The 23,003-nt window shown below is 64.2% G+C and overlaps 1 protein-coding gene and 1 long non-coding RNA gene across 3 annotated transcripts; one reads left to right on the plus strand and one right to left on the minus strand.

The window, feature by feature from the left end:
* Positions 1-18: 18 nt before the first annotated feature.
* EPPK1 (epiplakin 1) lies at positions 19-18,729 on the minus strand. The gene is made up of 2 exons (XM_008535092.2): positions 18,547-18,729; positions 19-12,934 (listed from the first exon to the last, which is right to left on the minus strand). Exon 2 carries the CDS (start codon positions 12,879-12,881, stop codon positions 936-938), a length of 11,946 nt encoding a protein of 3,981 aa, XP_008533314.2. The 5' UTR covers positions 12,882-12,934; positions 18,547-18,729; the 3' UTR covers positions 19-935.
* LOC139085302 (uncharacterized) lies at positions 15,420-22,463 on the plus strand. 2 transcript variants are annotated; one of them, XR_011543572.1, is made up of 3 exons: positions 15,420-15,620; positions 16,441-16,533; positions 21,669-22,463. It is a non-coding gene; the product is annotated as an uncharacterized lncRNA (long non-coding RNA). The 2 variants fall into 2 exon arrangements; XR_011543571.1 differs by having other exon boundaries at positions 15,420-16,533.
* The last annotated feature ends 540 nt before the right edge of the window (positions 22,464-23,003 follow it).

A 23,003-nucleotide genomic window follows, 5' to 3' on the forward strand; every position in this document is an offset into this window, starting at 1 on the left:
AGTCTACAAACAGGAGAATTACTCTGTAATTGAAAGGAATACATTTAATAAAAATATGAATGCAACATATTGATGTATACACTTAAGGAAGATATTCCGAGGACCAAGAGAGTTCTTCATTCTAAATTGTCAACTTTAAAATAAAATACCCAGTTATTATACTAGCAAAATGACTTTATTTGAAAATAGCAAAAGAATTACAATTCAGGACACGCAAACATTGGTGAACCACAGGCAAATCCACAGAACAAAACAGGGGAGCTTGTTTTTACAGAGAAAAAGGGAGAATGGGGACGAGTTGTCTAAAGGAAAGTCCACTGGGAGAAAGTAACAGTTCAGGGCGGCAATGGTTTCTCATTGGCTGAGCCGTGGCATTTTACCTTGCCTTAGCTTGTTGCTGGGCAAGAAGAAAATCTTCCTTCCTCTTCCTAGAGTAAAGTAGTAGGAAACATCCTGATGGGGACACAAGATTCAGTCCCTTCCTCTTTGGGGTAATCAACAGTGAGTGGTAGATATTGTGAGAATCCCAACATTAATTTTACTTGAGATTTCCATTATTAACGTTCACAAAGTGTAGCAGAGTTTATCAGGGATGCTCAGGGTCAAATTTCATGAAAAAAAAAATAGATGGAAGATTCACAAGTTAGAAAACCAGGAGTTATCATGATGAAGATGACAAAAGAGCATGCGCTTCTTTGAGGGGAAATGAGTAAACATGGGAAAAAAGTAATATGGAAAAAGGAGAATGGCAGCAGATGTATGAAAGAAGTTAGTTAGACACAAGGCAAAAAAAGGTGGAAATAAGAAAATGTTGAAATATACAGTAATATACTTTCCATCTATATATAGACTACATATAATCTACATCTGTATCTATATTCTATATCTATATATATACACAAAGAGAGGACAAAGTAACACAGGCTTCATTCATCTCAAGAGAGAGAAAGAAATAAGAGGCCCGTCTCGGGGTCAAGAGTGGCCCTCTGGAGCAGCTGCAGGTAGGTGAGGTTCTCGTGCGTGTTGGGGTCGAAGAAGCCCTTGGTGTCGTCGCTCGGGTCCGCCAGCACACGGTTCATCTCCTCGTCGAAGTAGCCGCGCTGGTAGGCCACCTCCACGGGCACGCGGTGGCTGTGCACGGGGTCGATGACGCCGCCCGTGGCGATCTGGGCCTCCAGCAGGCGGATGCCGTGGTCCCTCACGATGAGGTCCTTCTTCATGGCCTGGAAGAGGGAGATCTGCTCCCCGGTGTAGGGGTCGGTGTAGCCGGTGACGGCGCGCTCGGCCGACAGCAGCTTGTCCTGGATCTCGCCGCCCACCACGCCCGCGGCCACCGCCTCCTCCACGGACAGCCTCTGGTTGCCCACGGGGTCGATGACGAAGCCGGTGGCGGCCTGCGCCTCCAGCAGCACCAGGGCCGTGCCGGGCCGCAGGACACCCTTCCACATGGCCTGGTAGATGCTCATCTTCTCCTGCCGCCCGGGCTGGTCCTTGGCGGGCACCAGCACGCCCGCGATGCAGCTCGTGCCCTCCAGGTAGCGCTTGACCGAGTCCATCTCCGTCACCTCCTGCAGGGTCTTCGTGCCCTGGGCCAGGTCCCGCAGGGTCTCGGGGCCCAGGATCCCGGACGTGCGCAGCTCGGACGCGGACACCTGGCGCCTCAGGCCCCGGAAGGACACCTTGCTCAGCCGCTCCTCCGTCTCCTCGATGAGCTGGCTGAGGGTGGCGACCAGGGCGGGCAGGGCCAGGGCGCCGGCCGCGTGCTGGGCCAGGAGCTCGTCCCGGCGGGCCTGGCCCAGGTAGGAGGAGAAGAGGACGTCCCACACGGAGACCCGCTGTCCCCGGAACTGCCCGACGCCCACCTCCATGGTGGCGGCGCGCAGGGCCTGCTCCTGGAGGCGACGGGCGGCCTCGGCGTCGGCCTCGCCGTCACGGCGCCCCGGCGGCCCCGGCTCCCCAGGCTCGCCCGGCTCTCCCGGGCCTGCGGCGGCGTCCCCGTGCGCCTGCTCGGTCCCGTGGGCCGCCTCGGCCTCCTCGATGATGGTGGTCAGCCTGCGGGTCAGCGCGGGCAAGCCCAGCGTCCCCGAGCCGAACTGGGCCAGCAGCTGCTGCCGCGTGGCGCCGCCCACGTAGCTGGACGCCAGCACGTCCCACACGGGCACCGCCGGCCCCCGCAGACGGCCCACCTTCACCTCCATGGTGGCGGCGCGCAGCGCCCCCCGAGGGTCCGGGGGCGCCGGGCGCGGGCCCCCGTCCTCGGCCCGGGCCAGCAGCGCGGTGAGGGCGGCGCCCACCTCCTGCGCGGTCAGCGCGCCCGCCCGGTAGCTGCGCAGCAGGTCCTGCCGCCGGCTCTCGGGGACCTCCCGGTAGAAGAGGAGCTCCCAGACGGAGACGCTGTGGCCCTGGAAGACGCCCGGGCCGGGCGTGACGCGGGCGTCGCGCAGGGCGGCGCGCAGCTCCTCGCTCAGCTGGTGCACGGCGGAGCCCCGGTCGGCCAGCTGCAGCATGTAGAGCCCCGTGTCGGGGTCGCGCACGCAGCGCCGCAGCAGCTGCATGTAGGTGAGGTTCTCGTGCGTGTTGGGGTCGAAGAAGCCCTTGGTGTCGTCGCTCGGGTCCGCCAGCACACGGTTCATCTCCTCGTCGAAGTAGCCGCGCTGGTAGGCCACCTCCACGGGCACGCGGTGGCTGTGCACGGGGTCGATGACGCCGCCCGTGGCGATCTGGGCCTCCAGCAGGCGGATGCCGTGGTCCCTCACGATGAGGTCCTTCTTCATGGCCTGGAAGAGGGAGATCTGCTCCCCGGTGTAGGGGTCGGTGTAGCCGGTGACGGCGCGCTCGGCCGACAGCAGCTTGTCCTGGATCTCGCCGCCCACCACGCCCGCGGCCACCGCCTCCTCCACGGACAGCCTCTGGTTGCCCACGGGGTCGATGACGAAGCCGGTGGCGGCCTGCGCCTCCAGCAGCACCAGGGCCGTGCCGGGCCGCAGGACACCCTTCCACATGGCCTGGTAGATGCTCATCTTCTCCTGCCGCCCGGGCTGGTCCTTGGCGGGCACCAGCACGCCCGCGATGCAGCTCGTGCCCTCCAGGTAGCGCTTGACCGAGTCCATCTCCGTCACCTCCTGCAGGGTCTTCGTGCCCTGGGCCAGGTCCCGCAGGGTCTCGGGGCCCAGGATCCCGGACGTGCGCAGCTCGGACGCGGACACCTGGCGCCTCAGGCCCCGGAAGGACACCTTGCTCAGCCGCTCCTCCGTCTCCTCGATGAGCTGGCTGAGGGTGGCGACCAGGGCGGGCAGGGCCAGGGCGCCGGCCGCGTGCTGGGCCAGGAGCTCGTCCCGGCGGGCCTGGCCCAGGTAGGAGGAGAAGAGGACGTCCCACACGGAGACCCGCTGTCCCCGGAACTGCCCGACGCCCACCTCCATGGTGGCGGCGCGCAGGGCCTGCTCCTGGAGGCGACGGGCGGCCTCGGCGTCGGCCTCGCCGTCACGGCGCCCCGGCGGCCCCGGCTCCCCAGGCTCGCCCGGCTCTCCCGGGCCTGCGGCGGCGTCCCCGTGCGCCTGCTCGGTCCCGTGGGCCGCCTCGGCCTCCTCGATGATGGTGGTCAGCCTGCGGGTCAGCGCGGGCAAGCCCAGCGTCCCCGAGCCGAACTGGGCCAGCAGCTGCTGCCGCGTGGCGCCGCCCACGTAGCTGGACGCCAGCACGTCCCACACGGGCACCGCCGGCCCCCGCAGACGGCCCACCTTCACCTCCATGGTGGCGGCGCGCAGCGCCCCCCGAGGGTCCGGGGGCGCCGGGCGCGGGCCCCCGTCCTCGGCCCGGGCCAGCAGCGCGGTGAGGGCGGCGCCCACCTCCTGCGCGGTCAGCGCGCCCGCCCGGTAGCTGCGCAGCAGGTCCTGCCGCCGGCTCTCGGGGACCTCCCGGTAGAAGAGGAGCTCCCAGACGGAGACGCTGTGGCCCTGGAAGACGCCCGGGCCGGGCGTGACGCGGGCGTCGCGCAGGGCGGCGCGCAGCTCCTCGCTCAGCTGGTGCACGGCGGAGCCCCGGTCGGCCAGCTGCAGCATGTAGAGCCCCGTGTCGGGGTCGCGCACGCAGCGCCGCAGCAGCTGCATGTAGGTGAGGTTCTCGTGCGTGTTGGGGTCGAAGAAGCCCTTGGTGTCGTCGCTCGGGTCCGCCAGCACACGGTTCATCTCCTCGTCGAAGTAGCCGCGCTGGTAGGCCACCTCCACGGGCACGCGGTGGCTGTGCACGGGGTCGATGACGCCGCCCGTGGCGATCTGGGCCTCCAGCAGGCGGATGCCGTGGTCCCTCACGATGAGGTCCTTCTTCATGGCCTGGAAGAGGGAGATCTGCTCCCCGGTGTAGGGGTCGGTGTAGCCGGTGACGGCGCGCTCGGCCGACAGCAGCTTGTCCTGGATCTCGCCGCCCACCACGCCCGCGGCCACCGCCTCCTCCACGGACAGCCTCTGGTTGCCCACGGGGTCGATGACGAAGCCGGTGGCGGCCTGCGCCTCCAGCAGCACCAGGGCCGTGCCGGGCCGCAGGACACCCTTCCACATGGCCTGGTAGATGCTCATCTTCTCCTGCCGCCCGGGCTGGTCCTTGGCGGGCACCAGCACGCCCGCGATGCAGCTCGTGCCCTCCAGGTAGCGCTTGACCGAGTCCATCTCCGTCACCTCCTGCAGGGTCTTCGTGCCCTGGGCCAGGTCCCGCAGGGTCTCGGGGCCCAGGATCCCGGACGTGCGCAGCTCGGACGCGGACACCTGGCGCCTCAGGCCCCGGAAGGACACCTTGCTCAGCCGCTCCTCCGTCTCCTCGATGAGCTGGCTGAGGGTGGCGACCAGGGCGGGCAGGGCCAGGGCGCCGGCCGCGTGCTGGGCCAGGAGCTCGTCCCGGCGGGCCTGGCCCAGGTAGGAGGAGAAGAGGACGTCCCACACGGAGACCCGCTGTCCCCGGAACTGCCCGACGCCCACCTCCATGGTGGCGGCGCGCAGGGCCTGCTCCTGGAGGCGACGGGCGGCCTCGGCGTCGGCCTCGCCGTCACGGCGCCCCGGCGGCCCCGGCTCCCCAGGCTCGCCCGGCTCTCCCGGGCCTGCGGCGGCGTCCCCGTGCGCCTGCTCGGTCCCGTGGGCCGCCTCGGCCTCCTCGATGATGGTGGTCAGCCTGCGGGTCAGCGCGGGCAAGCCCAGCGTCCCCGAGCCGAACTGGGCCAGCAGCTGCTGCCGCGTGGCGCCGCCCACGTAGCTGGACGCCAGCACGTCCCACACGGGCACCGCCGGCCCCCGCAGACGGCCCACCTTCACCTCCATGGTGGCGGCGCGCAGCGCCCCCCGAGGGTCCGGGGGCGCCGGGCGCGGGCCCCCGTCCTCGGCCCGGGCCAGCAGCGCGGTGAGGGCGGCGCCCACCTCCTGCGCGGTCAGCGCGCCCGCCCGGTAGCTGCGCAGCAGGTCCTGCCGCCGGCTCTCGGGGACCTCCCGGTAGAAGAGGAGCTCCCAGACGGAGACGCTGTGGCCCTGGAAGACGCCCGGGCCGGGCGTGACGCGGGCGTCGCGCAGGGCGGCGCGCAGCTCCTCGCTCAGCTGGTGCACGGCGGAGCCCCGGTCGGCCAGCTGCAGCATGTAGAGCCCCGTGTCGGGGTCGCGCACGCAGCGCCGCAGCAGCTGCATGTAGGTGAGGTTCTCGTGCGTGTTGGGGTCGAAGAAGCCCTTGGTGTCGTCGCTCGGGTCCGCCAGCACACGGTTCATCTCCTCGTCGAAGTAGCCGCGCTGGTAGGCCACCTCCACGGGCACGCGGTGGCTGTGCACGGGGTCGATGACGCCGCCCGTGGCGATCTGGGCCTCCAGCAGGCGGATGCCGTGGTCCCTCACGATGAGGTCCTTCTTCATGGCCTGGAAGAGGGAGATCTGCTCCCCGGTGTAGGGGTCGGTGTAGCCGGTGACGGCGCGCTCGGCCGACAGCAGCTTGTCCTGGATCTCGCCGCCCACCACGCCCGCGGCCACCGCCTCCTCCACGGACAGCCTCTGGTTGCCCACGGGGTCGATGACGAAGCCGGTGGCGGCCTGCGCCTCCAGCAGCACCAGGGCCGTGCCGGGCCGCAGGACACCCTTCCACATGGCCTGGTAGATGCTCATCTTCTCCTGCCGCCCGGGCTGGTCCTTGGCGGGCACCAGCACGCCCGAGATGCAGCCAGTCCCCTCCAGGTAGCGCTTTACTGCTTCGTTTTCCTCGATGTCTTCCACTCTGCCTCCTCCTTTCTCCAGTTCCTCCAGCGTCTCCTTGCTGATGATTGCCGACCGGAAGAGCTCGGCGGCTGTGATTTGTCCTCTGATCCCTCTGAACCATAGTTGTTTATTGCTCTTTTCCTTTTCGTCAATGATTTCAAATATAATTTTGACTACTTTTTCTAGTGCATGTGTTGTATCTCTTTTGTATTGACTTACTAACTCGAGTTTCTTCTCCTCTGTCACATATTCTGAGTTCAGCAGCTCCCACACTGATGGCGTCTGGCCCTTGTACCTTCCTACTGTGACCTCCACCCGCTTGGCCTCCAGGGCACTCCTTGTTGCCTCATCGATGTACTCCACGTCCTTTCTGTCTGTGAGCACCGGGAACAGAGCCCAGCCCGCCCCCTCTTCCTGGCGGCTCCTTTCCTGCAGCTCCTGATATGTCACCTTCTCTTGAGTGTTGGGATCCACAAACCTTTTATTCATGTGCTTCTGATCTGAAACGAGAGGGTACATGTCCTGGTGCAGACAGCCTCGTTTGTAGGCTGTGTCCAGCGGGAGCCGGTGGTGGTGCAGCGGGTCGATGACGCCCCCCGTGGCTACCTGCACCTCCAGCAGTCTGAGAGCCTCCTCCTGTTTCACTAACTTCCTTTTCATGGCCTGGAACAGCGAGATCGTGTCTCCCGTGGCTGGGTCCACGTAGCCTTTGGCGGCCTTCTCGGCATTCAGAAGCCTTTCCTGCAACTCTTTCCCCACCAGGCCGGCCACCACGGCCTCATCCACAGACAGCCTCTGGTGGCTGAGGGGGTCCAGCATGAACCCTGTGGCCGCCTGTGCCTCCAGCAGCTGAGTTGCAAACCCCACAGGGATGAGTCCTCTCCTGCTGGCCTCATAGAAGCTCATCACCTCCTGGGTGGCAGGTGCCGTCACCCCTGCAATGCAGCCACTGCCTTCCAGATAGGTCTTCACGTGTTCTAGCCAGCTGAGGTCCTGCCCCCCACCTTGCCTCCTGTGCAGGGTGTCCAGGGTCTTTTTATCAATGATTCCAGAATTGAATAGCTCTGCAGCTGTCACCTCCCCACCAATGGCTGCCACCTTGATGACTTGGTTTTGCTTTTCTGTTTCTTCGATTGTCGTGGTAAGGACCTCCAACAACTGCTCCAGGCTCAATTTTTGGGCTCTGTACTCCTGGACAAGCTCTCGCTTCCTTTCCTCTGTGAAATACTGGGAGGACAGCAGCTCCCAGAAGGAGACCATCTGATTAGCAAACTTCCCCACATGCATCGTCGTAGTTTTGGATTGCAGAACTTGCCTTGTGGCTTCATCAACATACATGTAGGTTTCTCCTTTTTTAACAATTTGCAGCATGTAGAGCCCCGTGTCAGGGTCGCGCACGCAGCGCTCCAGCAGCTGCAGGTAGGTGAGGTTCTCGTGCGTGTTGGGGTCGAAGAAGCCCTTGGTGTCGTCGCTCGGGTCCGCCAGCACACGGTTCATCTCCTCGTCGAAGTAGCCGCGCTGGTAGGCCACCTCCACGGGCACACGGTGGCTGTGCACGGGGTCGATGATGCCGCCCGTGGCGATCTGGGCCTCCAGCAGGCGGATGCCGTGGTCCCTCACGATGAGGTCCTTCTTCATGGCCTGGAAGAGGGAGATCTGCTCCCCGGTGTAGGGGTCGGTGTAGCCGGTGACGGCGCGCTCGGCCGACAGCAGCTTCTGGTAGGTTTCCCGGCCAAACATCCCGGCTGCAAAGGCCTCCTCCACGGTCAGCTTCTGGTTTTCCACGGGGTCAATGAGGAAGCCAGTGGCCGCCTGGGCCTCCAGCAGTACCAGGGCTGTGCCCGGCCGCAGGACGTGCCTCCTAAGGGCCTCCGAGATGCTCATCCTTTCCTTTGTGCCCTGGACAAGGACCCCGGCGATGAAGTTGCCTCCTTCCAAGAACTGCCTCACGCTGTCCATCTCTGTCACCTCTTGCACAGTCTTCCTCCCCTGATTCAGCTCGTCCAGTGTCTTCTTGTCGATCAGCTGGGACCTGAACAGGTCGCTGGCCGACACCTGCTTCCGGAGACCTCTGAAGGCAGCCCTTGAAGGCTGCCTTTCTGAGGCCTCAACCAGGGCAGTGACTGCGCTGACCACCTGCCGCAGGGCTGTGGCCCTCCCAGACTGGCAGAGCACTGCAAGCTCCCGCCGTTTTTGGATGCTGACGTACTCTGAGTGCAGCAGGTCCCAGAGCGACACGCTGAGGCCCTTGAACCTTCCCGTGCTGACGGGCACCTTCATGGCCCTCAGGGCCACCGCTGTGTGGTTGTCCACCTCGAGCGCCATGTCCTCGGGAAGTGGCAGCAGCCACAGGCCGGTGTCGGCATCCAGGACACAGCGCTCCTTGAGCTGCTGGTATGACACCCTGTCCCGCGTGCTTGGGTCGAAGAAGAACTTGCTGTCCTCGTCTGTCGTGGTCAGCGCCTGGCATGTCGGCTCGTCCAGGAGGCCAAGTCTGCAGGCTGCCACCTGGGGCAGGTGCACCCCGTGGACGGGGTCCACCACACCCCCTGTGGCCAGCTGCGCCTGCAGAAGGGGGAAGCCCTCACTCTGGGGCATGAGCCCCTTCTCCATGGCCTGCCACAGTGAGAGGGTGCCCCCCGAGTAGGGGTCCGTGTACCCAGCCACTGCTGCCTCAGCCTGCCGCAGCTGCTCACCCAGTGCCCCATCCACCAGGCCAGCCTGGACTGCACCTTCCACTGACAGTCTCTGGTTAGTCAGAGGGTCCACAAGGGAGCCAGACGCCACCTGGGCCTCCAGCAGTCTCCGCCCCAGGCCCACAGGCAGGAGGCCGTCCCTCATGGTCTGGGCGATGCTTGCCTTGGCACCTGAGGGCTGCAGTAGGACGCCCGCCACACAGCCCGTGCCCCACAGGCAGGCCTTCACCTCAGGCTGCTCAGCGACCTCAGCGGGTGACCGTGCACCCTGAGCCAGTGCCACCAGGGCCTCCTGGGTGATGACACCAGCATCCAGCAGCCAGACAGCAGGGATCTCGCCCCGAGGGCCAGGCAGCGTGACGCGGGCCTGTGCCAGGAGCTCTGCCTCCTGCACCCACCTCCTCACGGCTGCCTGCAGCTGCTGCAAGGTGGTCTTCCCCACCCTAAAGTCCTCCAAAAAGCCCCTCCGCTGCTCCTCGGTGAAGTGGCAGGAGTCCAGCAGCTCCCAGAGGGACGTGCCATCTTTAGCCCCCTCTGTGGCCTGCAGGGTCTCCCGCATCTGCTCGTCTGTGGGAACAGTGGGAGCACTTTCTGGCAGGGGCAGGAGGCGAAGGCCAGAGGCCTCGTCCCTCAGACACTGCTCCAGAAGCCCAGCGTAGCTGGTGTGTCCCCGGCCGTCTGGCGTGGGGAAGGTCTCAGAGGAGCTGGACAAGGCCATCTCCATGTCCTGATCGATGCAGCCACGCTGGGCGGCCACGGACATAGGGAGGTGGTAGTGGCCGGTGGGGTCAATCACTCCTCCTGTGGCCACCTGGGCCTCCAGGAAGCGGGTAGCCTGCTCCACAGGGACAAGGCCCTTCCTCATGGCCTGGAACAGGCACACTCGCTTCCCAGAGAAGGGGTCTCTGAAGCCGGTGATGGCATCCTCGGCCTGTCTCAGCCTGCCATACAGCTCTGGCCCCACCAGCTCCCTGCGCACGGCCTCATCCACCGACAGGGTCTCCAGACTGTGGGGGTCAATAATGGCTCCAGTGGCTGCCTGGGCCTCCAGCAGGGCCAGGGCCACTCCTGGCCCCAGCAGTTTCTGCTGCATGGCCTGGTAGAGACCGAGCCGCTGGTTGGAGGGCTGTAACAGCACGCCGCCCACGGCGCCGGAGCCACGCAAGTACCTGTGGACACCATCCATGTGGAGGAGATCCTCGGGGCTGACTGCCCCCACTAGCACCCGGTCCAGGAGCTCTTGGTCAATGATGTGGGCCTCCAGGAGCTGGTAGGCGGTAACCCGGCCCCGCAGCGCAGGCAGGGTGATGTCCGCCCACCTCCCCATCTCTCTCTCCAGCAGCTGTGCAACCTGCTCCAGTGAGACCTTGCGCAGCCGGTAGTCTTGCAGGAGCTGCCTCCTCCGGTCCTCACTGAAGCGTTCCGAGTTGATCAGCTCCCACGCAGAGACCCTCTGCCCCTGGAACCGCCCATACTTCACTGACAGCAACAGGCTCTGGAAGGCCTGCCGGGTGGCGCCGTCTACCAGTTGGGGCTTTGTGCTGCTGAGCGGCAGCAGGAAGAGCCCTGAGTCGGGGTCATGCACGCAGCGCTCCAGCAGCTGCATGTAGGTGAGGTTCTCGTGCGTGTTGGGGTCAAAGAAGCCCTTGGTGTCGTCGCTCGGGTCCGCCAGGATCAAGTTCAACGTCTGGTCGAAGTAGCCGCGCTGGTAGGCCACCTCCACGGGCACGCGGTGGCTGTGCACGGGGTCGATGATGCCGCCCGTGGCGATCTGGGCCTCCAGCAGGCGGATGCCGTGGTCCCTCACGATGAGGTCCTTCTTCATGGCCTGGAAGAGGGAGATCTGCTCCCCGGTGTAGGGGTCGGTGTAGCCGGTGACGGCGCGCTCGGCCGACAGCAGCTTGGTGAACACATCAGGCCCAATGACACCGGCCCTTAGTGCCTCTTCCACGGAGTATCTCTTGTTTTCTTTGGGGTCGATGATGAAGCCGGTGGCTGCCTGCGCCTCCAGCAGGATGAGGGCCGTGCCGGGCCTGAGCAGCCCCTTCCTGCGAGCCTCGTAGATACTGAGCCGCTCCTGGGAGTCGGGCAGCAGCAGGCCAGCAATGCAGCCAGTGCCCTGCAAGTACCTCTGCACCGAGTCCAGGCTGCCCACATCCTGGGCTGTGGTCTGTCCTCGTTCCAGCTGCTCATAGACGTGTTTGTCGATGATCTCTGCGCTCAGCAGCTCTCCCGGTGTCACGGCGACCCTCAACCCAGCAAAGGTGGTTCTGGCAGTGGCTGCAGCCTGCTCAAGGGTGGCCCTCAGTGTAGCTGCCAGCTCGTCCACCGAGAGGGTCCCTTCCTTGTGCTGCTGGGCCAGCGTCGCCCTCTGCTCCACAGGGACTGCCTCAGAGAAGAGCAGGTCCCAGAGTGACACGAGCCGGCCCTGGAACTTGCCCGTGGAGACGGTGGTCGTGGCTGCACTCAAGGCCTGCCGCGTGCTGTGCTCGATGAATGGGGGTCCCTGGGGCTCCTCTCTGAGGGCTCCCACTGAGAGGGGCAGGAAGGCCAGCCCCGTCTCTGGGTCGGTGACACAGCGGGCCAGCAGCTGCCCGTAGCTGAGACTCTCCTGTGTGCTGGGGTCCAAGAAGCCAGCAGCCTGCGAGAGACATTGTTGAGTCTCTTCGTCCAGGCAGCCGAAGCGCAGGGCGGCCTCCAGGGGCAGCCGGAGCCTGTGGGTCGGACACACTAGCCCACCTGTGGCCAGCTGGGCATCCAGGAGCCGCAGCGCCAGAGGCCTGTCCACCAGCTCCTTCTTCATGGCCTGGAAGAGGGGGATGCGGGTGCCACTAAAGGGATCATGGTACCCCATCACTGCCTGCTCTGCCACCAGGAGCTGCCTGTGGAGCTCTGGGCCGAGGAGGCCTGCCCTGACTGCCTCATCTACCGACAGCTGCCGGCCAGAGGCTGGGTCCACCAGTGTGCAGGTGGCAGCCTGGGCCTCCAGGAATGGAAGCGCGGCCCCCATTGGGAGCAGGTGCTCAGTGACGGCCTGGAAGAAGCTCTTTTTGAGGCCAGCGGGCAGCAGGACAACCCCCACCATGCTGCCGGTGCCCTGCAGGTAGCGCTGCACCTCAGCGCGTGCGCTCACGTCTGGCACTGCCAGCCTGCCCTCCCGCAGGCCCTGAGCCGTCTCCTGGTCCAGGACCCCTGCCTCCAGCAGCTCGGCCAAGCTTACTGCCCCACTCAGGGTGCAGAAAGTGGTCTTGAGGGGCAGCAGGGCCAGCCCCGTGTTGGGGGCCCGCACACACCTGCCCAGCAGCTCATGGTACGGCAGTTTCTCCAGAGTGTTGGGGTCCAGGAAGCCCAGGGCACCCGAGCCGGGCTCATGCTCTGACAGGCCACGCCATGTCTCCTGGTCCAGGAGGCCCTGCTGGCAGGCCAGCTCGGGAGCCACACGTGTGCCCTGGATGGGGTCTACCAGGCCCCCAGTGGCCAGCTGGGCCTCTAGCCAGCTCCACCCCAGTGCCCTGTCTACAACCTCCTTCCCGATGGCCTGGAAGAGGGCCAGCCTCCCACCCCCATAGGGGTCTGGATATCCAGTGACCGCACGCTCAGCAGCCAGCAGCTTCTCCTTCAGCTCCAGGCCCACCAGGCCCTGCTGCAGGGCCTCAGATACAGGGAGCAGCTGGCCCTGGGCAGGGTCCACGAGGCCCCCAGTGGCTGCCTGGGCCTCCAGCAGAGCCAGCCCAAGCCCACCAGGCAGGAGACCCTGCTTCATGGCAGTGTAGAGACTCTGGGCCTGGCCCGAGGCCTCCACATACACCCCAGCGATGCTCCTGGCCTGGGTGGACGAGGCTGCCTCAGCTGAGGGCCCCAAGGGGGTGTCAGCTCCCAGCACGGCCTTCATGGTCTTGGAGACGATGGCTGGCTTGGTGTCGTTGGTAACCAGGACATCAAGAGGAGAAGAGACGTGGCCGTTCATCGTGCCCAGCTGGTCGTGCAGAACTCTCACCCAAGGTCCACTGTGTCTGCTCCCTGCAGGGGATGGAAAAGCTCTCTTAGGGGCCCTGAGATGGCCTCTGAGAGGGAGACACGGTCAGGGGGTCAATCCTAGACCCTAGGTCTGCCTCTAGGAGCAGCTGGTCCTCCTGGGGGACAAGGATCGGCATCTACGTGGGGTCCATCCCCTACATGGGGTCCATCCCCTTGCCCCAATGGGTCCCAGGAGGGACCACATGAGCACAAGGACTCTAGGCCAGCCAGCTAGGACGTGCGGCTTTATTTCTCTTATAGGCCATCCTCTGGGCTCCATCTAAGCCCAAGATCCTCAGGCTGGCCCCCCCAGTCCTGGTGCAGGGGGCTGGGGCCCTGTATGCTCGTGTCCCAGCTCAGCCCTGCATCCCCTGGGCTGTGGCTCCCCCCACCCTCAGCCTCAGCACCCACACCTTCCAACCAGTTGGCCCCTGCTTTGCCCCCCAAAGTGTCCACCCTCGCTCTACCATCCCTTGGGTGGTCTCCACGTGATCAAGGACACCAGCACTCCGCCTTGTCCTTCTTCCACCTCCCCCTTTCAGGTGACCTCCTTTAAACCCTCCCCCACACCTGGGCCCACTGCTCCAGAAGCCTCTGCTCTGGCCTCCACTCCCTTGGGGCTCCCCTGGGCTGCAGCCAGATGTCCGCTCTCAGAGCCCCAAGGTCTCAGGGCACAGCCCACTGTGTTCTCCTCCACCCACCCCACCCCCCAGGCCCTCTGGGCTGTGGCTTCTCAGCACCCACACCTGGCCTGGGGGGCCTGAGAGACCAAAGACAGTGCCAGCCTGCTGGTCCTGCTGAGGGCCGTGGGCAGGGCCAGGCTCCAGTCTCCCTGCCCTGCTGGCTCAAAGCCTCAGCACCCTGCACAGCTATCCTCTTAGCAGACAGCTGTGTGCCCCTGTTCTCTGAGCAGTGGTGACAGGTGCCTAACCTCTGACCCCTATGATACCCGCACACCAACCTCTTCCATCCAGGCCTGTCCCTTTCTGTGCTGGGTAAATTGTGTCCCCCAGAAGGGTATGTGTGTGTCCCAACCTCCAGTACCTATGACAGTGGCCTTATTTGGAAAAAGGGTCTTTGCAGATGAAATTAAGACGCGGTCACACTGGGTTAGGGAGGGCCCTAATCCAACAGGACCAGTGTCCTTATAGGAAGACAGAGAGACAGAGACAGGGAGAAGGCCGGTGAGGACGGAGGGAGACGAGTATGCAGCTACAAGCCTGGGACACCAAAGACGGCCGCCCAATGCCGCAAGCATCGATTTCAGATCCTGGCCTCTCCAACTGCAAGAGAACGAGTTTCTGCTGTTTTAAGCTGCCCAGGTTGGCATAATTGTTGGAACAGCCTCAAAACGACGGGGCCTCCCTCCCTCTTCCCCGCGAATGGGTTCACTTCTCATTTCCTGGGAACCACACCCGCGGTCCCCGCCCTGGTCCACACCCTCATTCCTGCCGGCACTGTCCGGCTGCTCAGGAGCCCGTCCATGCCTGTCCTTGCCTCCCGACCAGCACCCCAAAGCCCACTCCTCAAACTCCTGCAGCCCACACAGGGTCTCAGGAGAAGCCTCAGCCCCCTTGTCCGCCCCTCACCCCCACTCCATGGCTCTTGCTGAGATGACCTCCAACTCCACTGCCAAACCCAACACATGCATTTAGGATCTGACGGTCCCCAACCTTCGGCTTGTGGGGCGTGGGGCCCCTTCTCTGTGGCTTTGCTCCATCTCCGTTTACTCATTAAATCGGAGAGCTCTTTGTGACTGTCCTCAGCCCCCAAAATTGGCAGCTTGAGCCCAGCCTGTCCTAGAATCCAGCACCACGTGTCCAGCTGCCTCCTGGACCCCTGTGCCCGGCTGTCTGACCAGTGCACACCCCCACAGCCACTCACGCTCCGTGACTAGCTCTCCCCAGTCCACTTGGCAGAGTCTGAACCCTGAGCCGCCCCCAATTCTCTCCCCACAGCTGGCCCCCGAGGGGTACTCCCCGACACCAGCCCAGCTCGCGTCCATATCCCTGGCCTCCACAGCACCCCTTGGCCTCACAGCTCGTGAGCACCCTCTGTGTCGCTCAAGGCCGCCCTCCCTGTGGTCCTCCAGCCCCCAGAGCAGGGTGAGGTCAGCAAGTGAACGTGGGGGATGGGAGACTGAGACCTCCAGGGAAGACCTTCTCCGTGGTCAGGGCTGTGCAGGGGGCAGCATGGCTGAGACCAGTGCAAAGTCCCCTGCTGTCAGCAGAAATAAGCCAGGGCTTTGACATCACACAGACCCGGTGGGACTGCCCAGACCCCATCAGGGACTGCAGGACTCAGCCCCCCCAGGGAAGGCCTGTCCCAGGCAGGCAGACGGCTCCAACTGTGGCTCCCTTGGGAATCAGCTCAACCAAGATCACTCCCTTCTAGGCAGCACAGGCTCGGTGCTTCGACTGGACTTGGGGCATCACAGCCCATGGGGCTGCCTGCTGAGACCACATGGAGCCCACCCTCCCCAGCGAGATCCTGCTCCCTCCCTCCCCTTGCACAGATGCAGTGCCTGTGCCCTCGGAGATGCCCTGCAGCTGATCTGCTGCTCAGAATCACAGACGGTTGGTGCCAGGACCAAGCAGACACCGAGGCGGGGCTTTGGAGGGGCCCGCCGCCACCCGGCTGGCCGTGAGAGCTGGGCTCCAGGAAGCACCACGATTGCAGCTTTCCCGAGGTGAGCAGGCCAGTGAGTGGGTGTGCTCGGGGCGCAGTACCAGGCGTCTAAGATGGGGACGAGTGCACAGGATGGTGGAATAGTGGGGCGTTGCTAAGCAGTCAGCCTTTGGAAAACACCACAAAAGGCTGCAAATGACCAGCTGGACAGCAGAAGCCCATGTGGACGCCTGGGGCCTTGTGGTGACCAGTGGAGAGGCTCTGGTCCCTGCAGGGCAGGGCAGGCTGAGGTAGCTCCGTTGTACGAGGGCCTCAAAGGCACCAGCAAAGCACCAGCTCACAGGTGGCCCCATTCCCCAGGAGGGGTTACTGCCCCAAAAACGTCCTGTCCCAGCAGGTGGACCACAGGGTCCAGGAACCAAGGGGTGGGAGCAGGTGTGATCTCCTACTGTCCCCCCAGTGACCCACTGGGAGTTTGGGTTCCTCGTCCCACAGGTCTGGGGTCCGTGGGTTTAGATGTCCTGGTCCCAGACGAGGACCGCTTCTGCCACAGTCCCACTGAGCTGAAGGCCACAGCTGCAACCAGGGCACTCTGGCTCCCTGTGTCCAGGACCAAGAGGCCTAAAGAGGAGTGACCTGCCCAGCAGGGGAGCTGACCTGACTACCAGGAGGAGCGGGGCCTGCAGCGGGGTGGGGGCCCATGTGGCTCCTCCTCTGCCCGGTTAGGCCAGTTCTGGCAGCAGACGAGAGCAGCGGGGGCGAGGGGAGTGGGGAGCGGGTCCCGGAAAGGAGCCCCTGAGTGCCCGGTGTGGCCCTGAGACCCGCTGCAGCGGCAGGGACTGGGGTCTGTCCTGCTCGCCTTCTCCTTCGTGTTTCCCTAGGAAGAGAGGCCCATGGGCACCCTTGGAGCAGCGTTCCAGGGCGCGGTGTGACCTCAGTGGATGCAGCGTTCTCTGACCTCCTTCTAGGAGTAGGTGAGACTGCATACAGGCCAGCTTGTCCCTCTGTCTGTCTGCTTCCTCTCTTCCCTTCCACATGGGTCATCCTGAGGCCACTCCCTGATCCTCTGTCAGACTCTGCTGCTGGGCCCCGATCTGAACTCACGCTTTGCTGCCCACCTGCACCAGTGAGCGGTGCGTTTCCTGGCTAAAGTGTGCCTGGCTCCAGGACCACCTTCACAGAGTCTGTGAGTCTGAGGGAGATGCGCAGGGCCAGCACCCAGCACTGCCCCGGTCTCGGCAGAAGCGCCAGGGAACAGGGCTACCAGGGTAGTTAGAACAGTGCGCCTGTCCCCTGGCAGGAGACGAGGGTGGGAGGGGAGAGAAGATGTACCTCACAGCCCAGCAAAGGGGGGAGGGGCATTCTGGGCCATGGTAGGGGCAGGAGCGGCAAGGTGGGCATGGCCATGGGTGGCTCCCTGCCTGGACGTGGGCAGCCAGCCCAGAGCCCAGACAGGCTGTGCTGCAGCAGGGAGGGGCAGCTGGACAGGAAATCCAGGGGGGCCAATACAAACTCTGTGAGCAGGAGGCTCCAGCGCCCTGCAAGGAGGGGGGCCTGAGGGACATGAGAGCAGGGAGTGGGGGGCCTAGGGCCCCATGCAGCTGCGGCTGCAGGACCACACCCCATTCAGTCAGCAGTGACCTTGGGCCTGGGATGAGTCTCCGTGGGCCCTGCCCAGGCGGGACCTGAGGAAGGTCCTGGGACTGGGCGCCCTGAGTCTGTGGGGACCTTGGGAAGGCAGATGGACAGAGGGGTCTGGAGCTTGGGAGAGACAGACCAGGGCATGTGACGGGTGTCCAGGGCCTGGGGAGCAGAAGAGGGAGCAGTTTCAAGGGTGGGAGACCCAGGCAAGCCCAAGGTCACAGAAGCCAAAAGATCACTGTCCCAGAGAGCTGGCCACCAACAGAAGTGGTATGGTGTGTGACCACAGAGGCTGGTGGCCTCAGGTCTGGCAGAGAGACAGCAAAAGGAATCGGAGAAGAGAGGAGGGCCACTCCTGTGGTTTCCCTGGAGTAGCCCTATCTCAGGTGGCCCCCAGGCGACAAGTGGGGGAAAGGCAATTCCTGAGGACAGTGGGCCTCACCTGTCACCACTTGAAGGACAGCACCCCTACTCCAGCCAGGGAAAGGGTGGGGGCAGGGAGCTGGCTGGGTGTGCACCTGAGACAGATCAGAACAAAGCCAGGTGGCCAGGCTGCCTCAGGCCCACACAGGGAGGTGGCAACCTTGGCCCATGTCCCCTGTGGGCAGCTGCCTAAGATCCCATCCACTTGCCGGGGCAGAGATCAAGGCTGAAAGAAGTCCCCTGATGGGCTGGTAGAGTTCCAGGTCCACGGGGGGCGTTGGGGACACAATGGGCAGTGCCACTCCTGCCTCTGCTTCCCAAGGGTCTTGAGATGACCCCTGGTGGGCGTCCCTGTGCCTGCCCACCCCCCAGCAGCAGGTAGCCCCTCAGTGGGTTAGCACTGGCCTCCCTCAGCCCAGCAGCAGCCAGGAACCGCGCTGGCCCGTTTGCCCGCTCAATTTGTCAGCCTAATTGCCTCGCGCAGGAGCGCCTGGGCCTACCCCAGCCGCACCTGCCCCCTGTCCTGCAGGGGGACAAGGAGGGACCTGGCCTGCAGGGGCCGCCCAGAGCGCCGCCCGTCCAGCCAGGAGCCGCGGGCGGGCGAGACCCACGCCCCGCGGGCCGCATCTCCCACGCTCAAGCCTGGAACCTCAGCCTTCCCACCCGCGCCCCGGGCTCGGTGCGACTGCCGGGACGCCCCCCACCAGGGTTGGTGCAGAGGGGACCGGGCCGCAGCGCTCCGCTCCGGCCGGAGCTCAGACTGCGCGGGGTGGGGACACGGCCGAGCCGGAGCCCCGAGCTCCGGGCCACCCCGCGGGCGAGCGGCGCGCCCACCCCAGCCCAGCCCAGCCCAGCCCAGCGCCCGCGCAGGCGGTTCGGTTTCGTTTGGTGGCGCCCCGCCCTGGCGCGGTCGGGTATCCCACCTGCCCGCACGGCGCCCCGGGCTCTGCACGCAGTCGCTCTGCTCGCTCCACGGCACAGGAGCAGCGGCGCCCGGATTTAAACCCGCTCAGGCCCCTCCCCGCGGCGGCCCGGCCCCTGTCTGGGGGCGGCGGCCGGGTGGGGCGCCCCGAGGCCGGGTGGGGCGAGCAGGTACTGGGAACCCGCGCGGGGCTGGTCTGACGCCCCACGCGCCCCATTTGGCCGGCCGGCGGTCTGTGAGCGCCCCTAGGCGAGGAGGGGCCCCTGAGGTGGGTAGGGCGGCTGCCGGGGAGCAAGGTTCTCTCCCTCCTACTCCTGCCCCTTCCGACCCTCCCCAGAGTCACCGCGAAGGAATGCGGGGCGGGCGCAGGGAGCAGGGAGGGGGTGCGTCCCGAGCCCGCCCAGACGGCGTTTGAATGGCGTTTGCAAGGGAAATGACGACCCTGCCGGCTCACGGGGTTTCCCGTTCCAAATTGCGACTTTATTGCCGGATTGCAGGGCCGGAGCGCCGGTGCAGGCGCGGGCCGCGCCGACCCGACCCCGCTTCCCCTGAAGTTGGCTGTCTGCAAGGCCTTGCTCACTTCCCCGGGGCCGGTTCCCTCCGCTGCTGCTTAGTTCCAGGTGGACTGAGCCAGGGTGTCCTCAGGGGTTCCCCTCCGTATGCCCCTCTTCGGCTTTGACCTTGGAAGAGCTAGGGTCTCTGAGTCCCCAGCAGACTCCCAGTCCTGCCTGGAAAGGATGGCCAGACCTCACCCCGCCAGTCCATGTCCTCCACCTGGGCTCAGAGGAGGTCCTCATCTCAGCTGCGCACCCTAGCACCCACCTTCCAGGGCATGGGGCTGCTGGAGGCGCTGGGGATGGAAGCCCAGAGCCTCTGGGCACCACCCTGGGGCCCGCCCTCTGGGGGACACAGTCCAGGACAGTAACCTCTCATAGATCTTTTGGCTAGTCCTCCCTTGGCTGCCCAGAGACCCCGGATGGACAGAGACAGAGAAGGTACCCACCACCCTGCCAGGGCAGGGCCCAAGGCTTCTCCTCTTCTGTCCTCCAGTCTCGGCCCTGAGGGCTCAGTCTGCCCCTCTCCCAGCCCCCACCTCTGCCCAGGTCATTCTTGACCAGATACTCATCCAGGGCCACCCAGCCACCTCCAACATGCATCATGAGGGCCCCTCAGGACATTCGCACAGGCACAGGGAGTGGGGGTCCGGGCTTCCAGGGTGGAGGGTGCTGGGGTCAGTTCCCATGGCTCTGCACTCAGCCCTGCCCACCAGGCCCATGCTCACACCTGCTCCCTGGGGCTCCTGGACCCTGGGCTGGCTTCTGGCCACCTGTGCACTTGTCCCCATCCATGTCCCCCACACTGGCCATGCTGTGTGGCTGCAGCTGGCCGCTGGAGAGCCCTGACCCAACAGAGTAGCGGGCTCTGGCGCAGGCCCACCTCCCTGCAGAGTGTGCCAGGCCAACGGCTCCCATACCCAGTCCTGCTCAGTGGACACCAGGACACTGTCCATGACGTCCTGCTGGGAAGCATTGCCGTGCTGGCCATGGCTTGTGGCCCTGAGCTGCTTCTTCCTGTGGCCAAGCCATGGCAGGCAGCATTGCTGCCAGGCCATGACATCTAGGTGTGTGCCAGCCTCTCGCTGTGGGAAGGAGGTGTGAGGCTGGCCGGGCCTGGGTCTCTCTGATGTGCCCAGGGGTGGGCGGTGTGCCCACCTGCTCCTCACCTGAAGGTGTGGGCAGGCTGCAAGCAGCTGGCCCTGCCCCGGGTGCACCTGCTGGTCCTTGTCCCACCGGCTCCTCTTCTTGCAGCTCCAGCTAGCTCCCTGTGGTAGCCTCCAGCTCAGCTCTCTAGGACTACCACCCCACCCCGGTGGGGGGGCAAGCCTGGGCGACTGTCCTACTGTCCAGGTTCCCAGGTTGTCCTTGGTCAGGGCCCCTCAGAGCCAGCGCCTCCCCTGGGTCACTTCCTCCAGTCCACTGCTTCAGCCCAGCAGCTCCCAGAGCCACAGGCAGCTCCTCCAGCCCCCAGGCCTGGGCCTGTACCACCTACACAGCAGGGTGGCCTCAGGGAATTTGGGGAGGTGGGGGGTGTCAGGAGGCCAGCAAGGTGAGCCTCCTATGCCCAGTCCTGCCCACTGCTCTACCTGTCGCCACTGCTTCCTGGACCTCATGTGCTCTGCCCAAGCTGCCCACCAGGCACTCAGAGCCCCTCAGGCGCTGTGCCCAGCCCTGCAGGCCATGCCGCTCACCCCAGAGCACCCCATGGGTCAGAGGGCATGGCCCAAGAGGGGGTCCCAGGGCACCCAAGAGCAGTGTTACCATGATGAGCACAGCCTGGTCCAGGAAGTCACTGTGTAGGCCACAGTTCATGGCCATAGGTCCCCCCCCCGGGTCCCTTGGGGCTCGTCCTGCCTCAGCCTGTGGGGTGATGCAAGTGGCTCCTCCACAAGGCGGCCCATGGTGAGCATCACCGTCTCCCCCAGGACGCCCGGCCTGCAGCAGAGGTGGGCAGGATGCAGGGCCGGGTGAGAATGAGGCAGGCACAGAGCAGAGCTGCAGGCTGACCTTTCCATCAGAGGGCTGGGCGCTGCAGCCCAGCAGCCCAGCGGCTCCAGCAGCAGGCCCTGGTGGCAGATGCCCTCACAGGAGGCCCCTCCTTGCTGGGCCAGTCACTCCATGGCAAAGACACCGACAGGGGCTGTTCTGCACATGGCTCCCATGGGAACCCCTGCCATCAGAGGAGCCTCATAATGTGCCCGCCTCTAAGGGGCCCAGCTACCTCTGTCCCCCGTGGTACCCCCATATCCTGAGCCCTTCCCCTGTGCCTGGCGCTGCTCCCGCCATCAGCAAAGAGGCGTGACACAGGCTGGCCTAGGCAGCACAGCAGGAGGGCTGAGCCGTGGCCTGGCCTCAGGGCATGGTCAGTGGGGAGCACAGTCCCGGCCCTGCTGGCCCTACTACGCTGGATGCTCAGGGTTGGGGTTGGGAAAGGCCAGCGGGACCAGCAGGGGTTACTCCCTGGTATGGGTTAAATTGTGTCACCCCGCTAATTCGTATGTTGAAGTCCTAACCCCTGAGCCCCTCAGGATGTGACCTGTGCCCTTCCTTTGGAATGTCGTTGCAGGTGAAATTAGTCAGGATGAGGTCTACTGAAGTAGGGTGGACCCCAACAAGTGTCCTTGTTAAAAGGGGAGATTAGGACACAGACACACACAGAGGGAGGACAATGTGAAGACACAGAAAGAAGACACTGTCTGGGGCCGCCCCATGGCCAAGTGGTTAAGTCCGTGTGCTCCGCTTCTGCGGCCCAGGGTTTCGCTGGTTTGGATCCTGGGCGCGGACATGGCACCGCTCATCAGGCCACGCTGAGGCAGCATCCCACATGCCACAACTAGAAGGACCTACAACTAGAATATAGAACTGTGTACTGGGGGGCTTCAGGGAAAAGAAGAAGAAGAAAAACAGAGAGATTGGCAACAGATGTTAGCTCAGGTGCCAATCTTAGGAAAAAAAGAAAGAAGCAGACGCTCTCTACAAGCCTGGAGCAAACCCTCCCCTCACAGCCTAGAAAGGAACCAACCCTGCCGACACCTCGACCTGGGGCTTCCAGCCTCCAGGACTGAGAGGCAACTCTCCTCTGTTGTCTAAGCCGCCGGGCTGCGGTGCTCGGCCACGCAGCCTGTGCAAACTAAGTCCCCAAGTCTGAGGACCAGACCTGGCAGAGCACGTGAGAAGGGGATCTGGGACTTCAGAGCAGAGGGAAAACCTCGCAGCTGCCTCCTGCAAGCCCCAGCTTCTCCCATGTTCCAGGAGGAGGAGGCGGAGGAGGGGAAGGCAGAGCCAGGGCAGAGCGCACTCTTGACTCCCAGGCCGGGCCTCAAGGTTACATTAAACTAGGAGAGACACCCAATCTGTACTTTAGAATTATATTTCTTTCTTTTTTTTTTTTTTTAAGATTTCATTTTTCCTTTTTCTCCCCAAAGCCCCCCAGTACACAGTTGTGTATTTTTTTTTTAGTTATGGGTCCTCCTAGTTGTGGCATGTGGGACGCAGCCTCAGCATGGCTTGATCAGTGGTGCCATGTCTGCTCCCAGGATCTGAACCGGTGAAACCCTGGGCCCCTGAAGCGGAGCACACGGACTTAACCACTTGGCCACAGGGCTGGCCCCCTAGAATTAAATTTATTTATGTCTTGCTCCAAATATTTATTTTCTTTCCAGTTACTGCATAAATGGAAGCCATAAATAGAAACGCTGGGGTCTTCATTGGGAGCTCTGCTTGATAGAAAAGATGGCCGCTGGTGTGCCCAGATACCTCGGCCCTCGCTGTCCCCACCGCAGTACTGTTTAGAGGTTGGGCAGTGCTGTCTCCAGAGATAGCGTCCTTGGTTGACTAGACCCACCTCTGGGGCCTGGCAGCCAGGACCTGCCTGTACCTCTGGTCCCGACTCTGCTGGGAG

The sequence above is a fragment of the Equus przewalskii genome, chromosome 8 (assembly GCF_037783145.1).
Source record: "Equus przewalskii isolate Varuska chromosome 8, EquPr2, whole genome shotgun sequence".
NCBI classification, from domain to species: Eukaryota; Metazoa; Chordata; class Mammalia; order Perissodactyla; family Equidae; genus Equus; species Equus przewalskii.

Bases quoted from the DNA above. Each gene is read 5' to 3' on its own strand.
- EPPK1 (XM_008535092.2), bottom strand. From the start codon at position 12,881: ATGAACGGCCACGTCTCTTCTCCTCTTGATGTCCTGGTTACCAACGAC.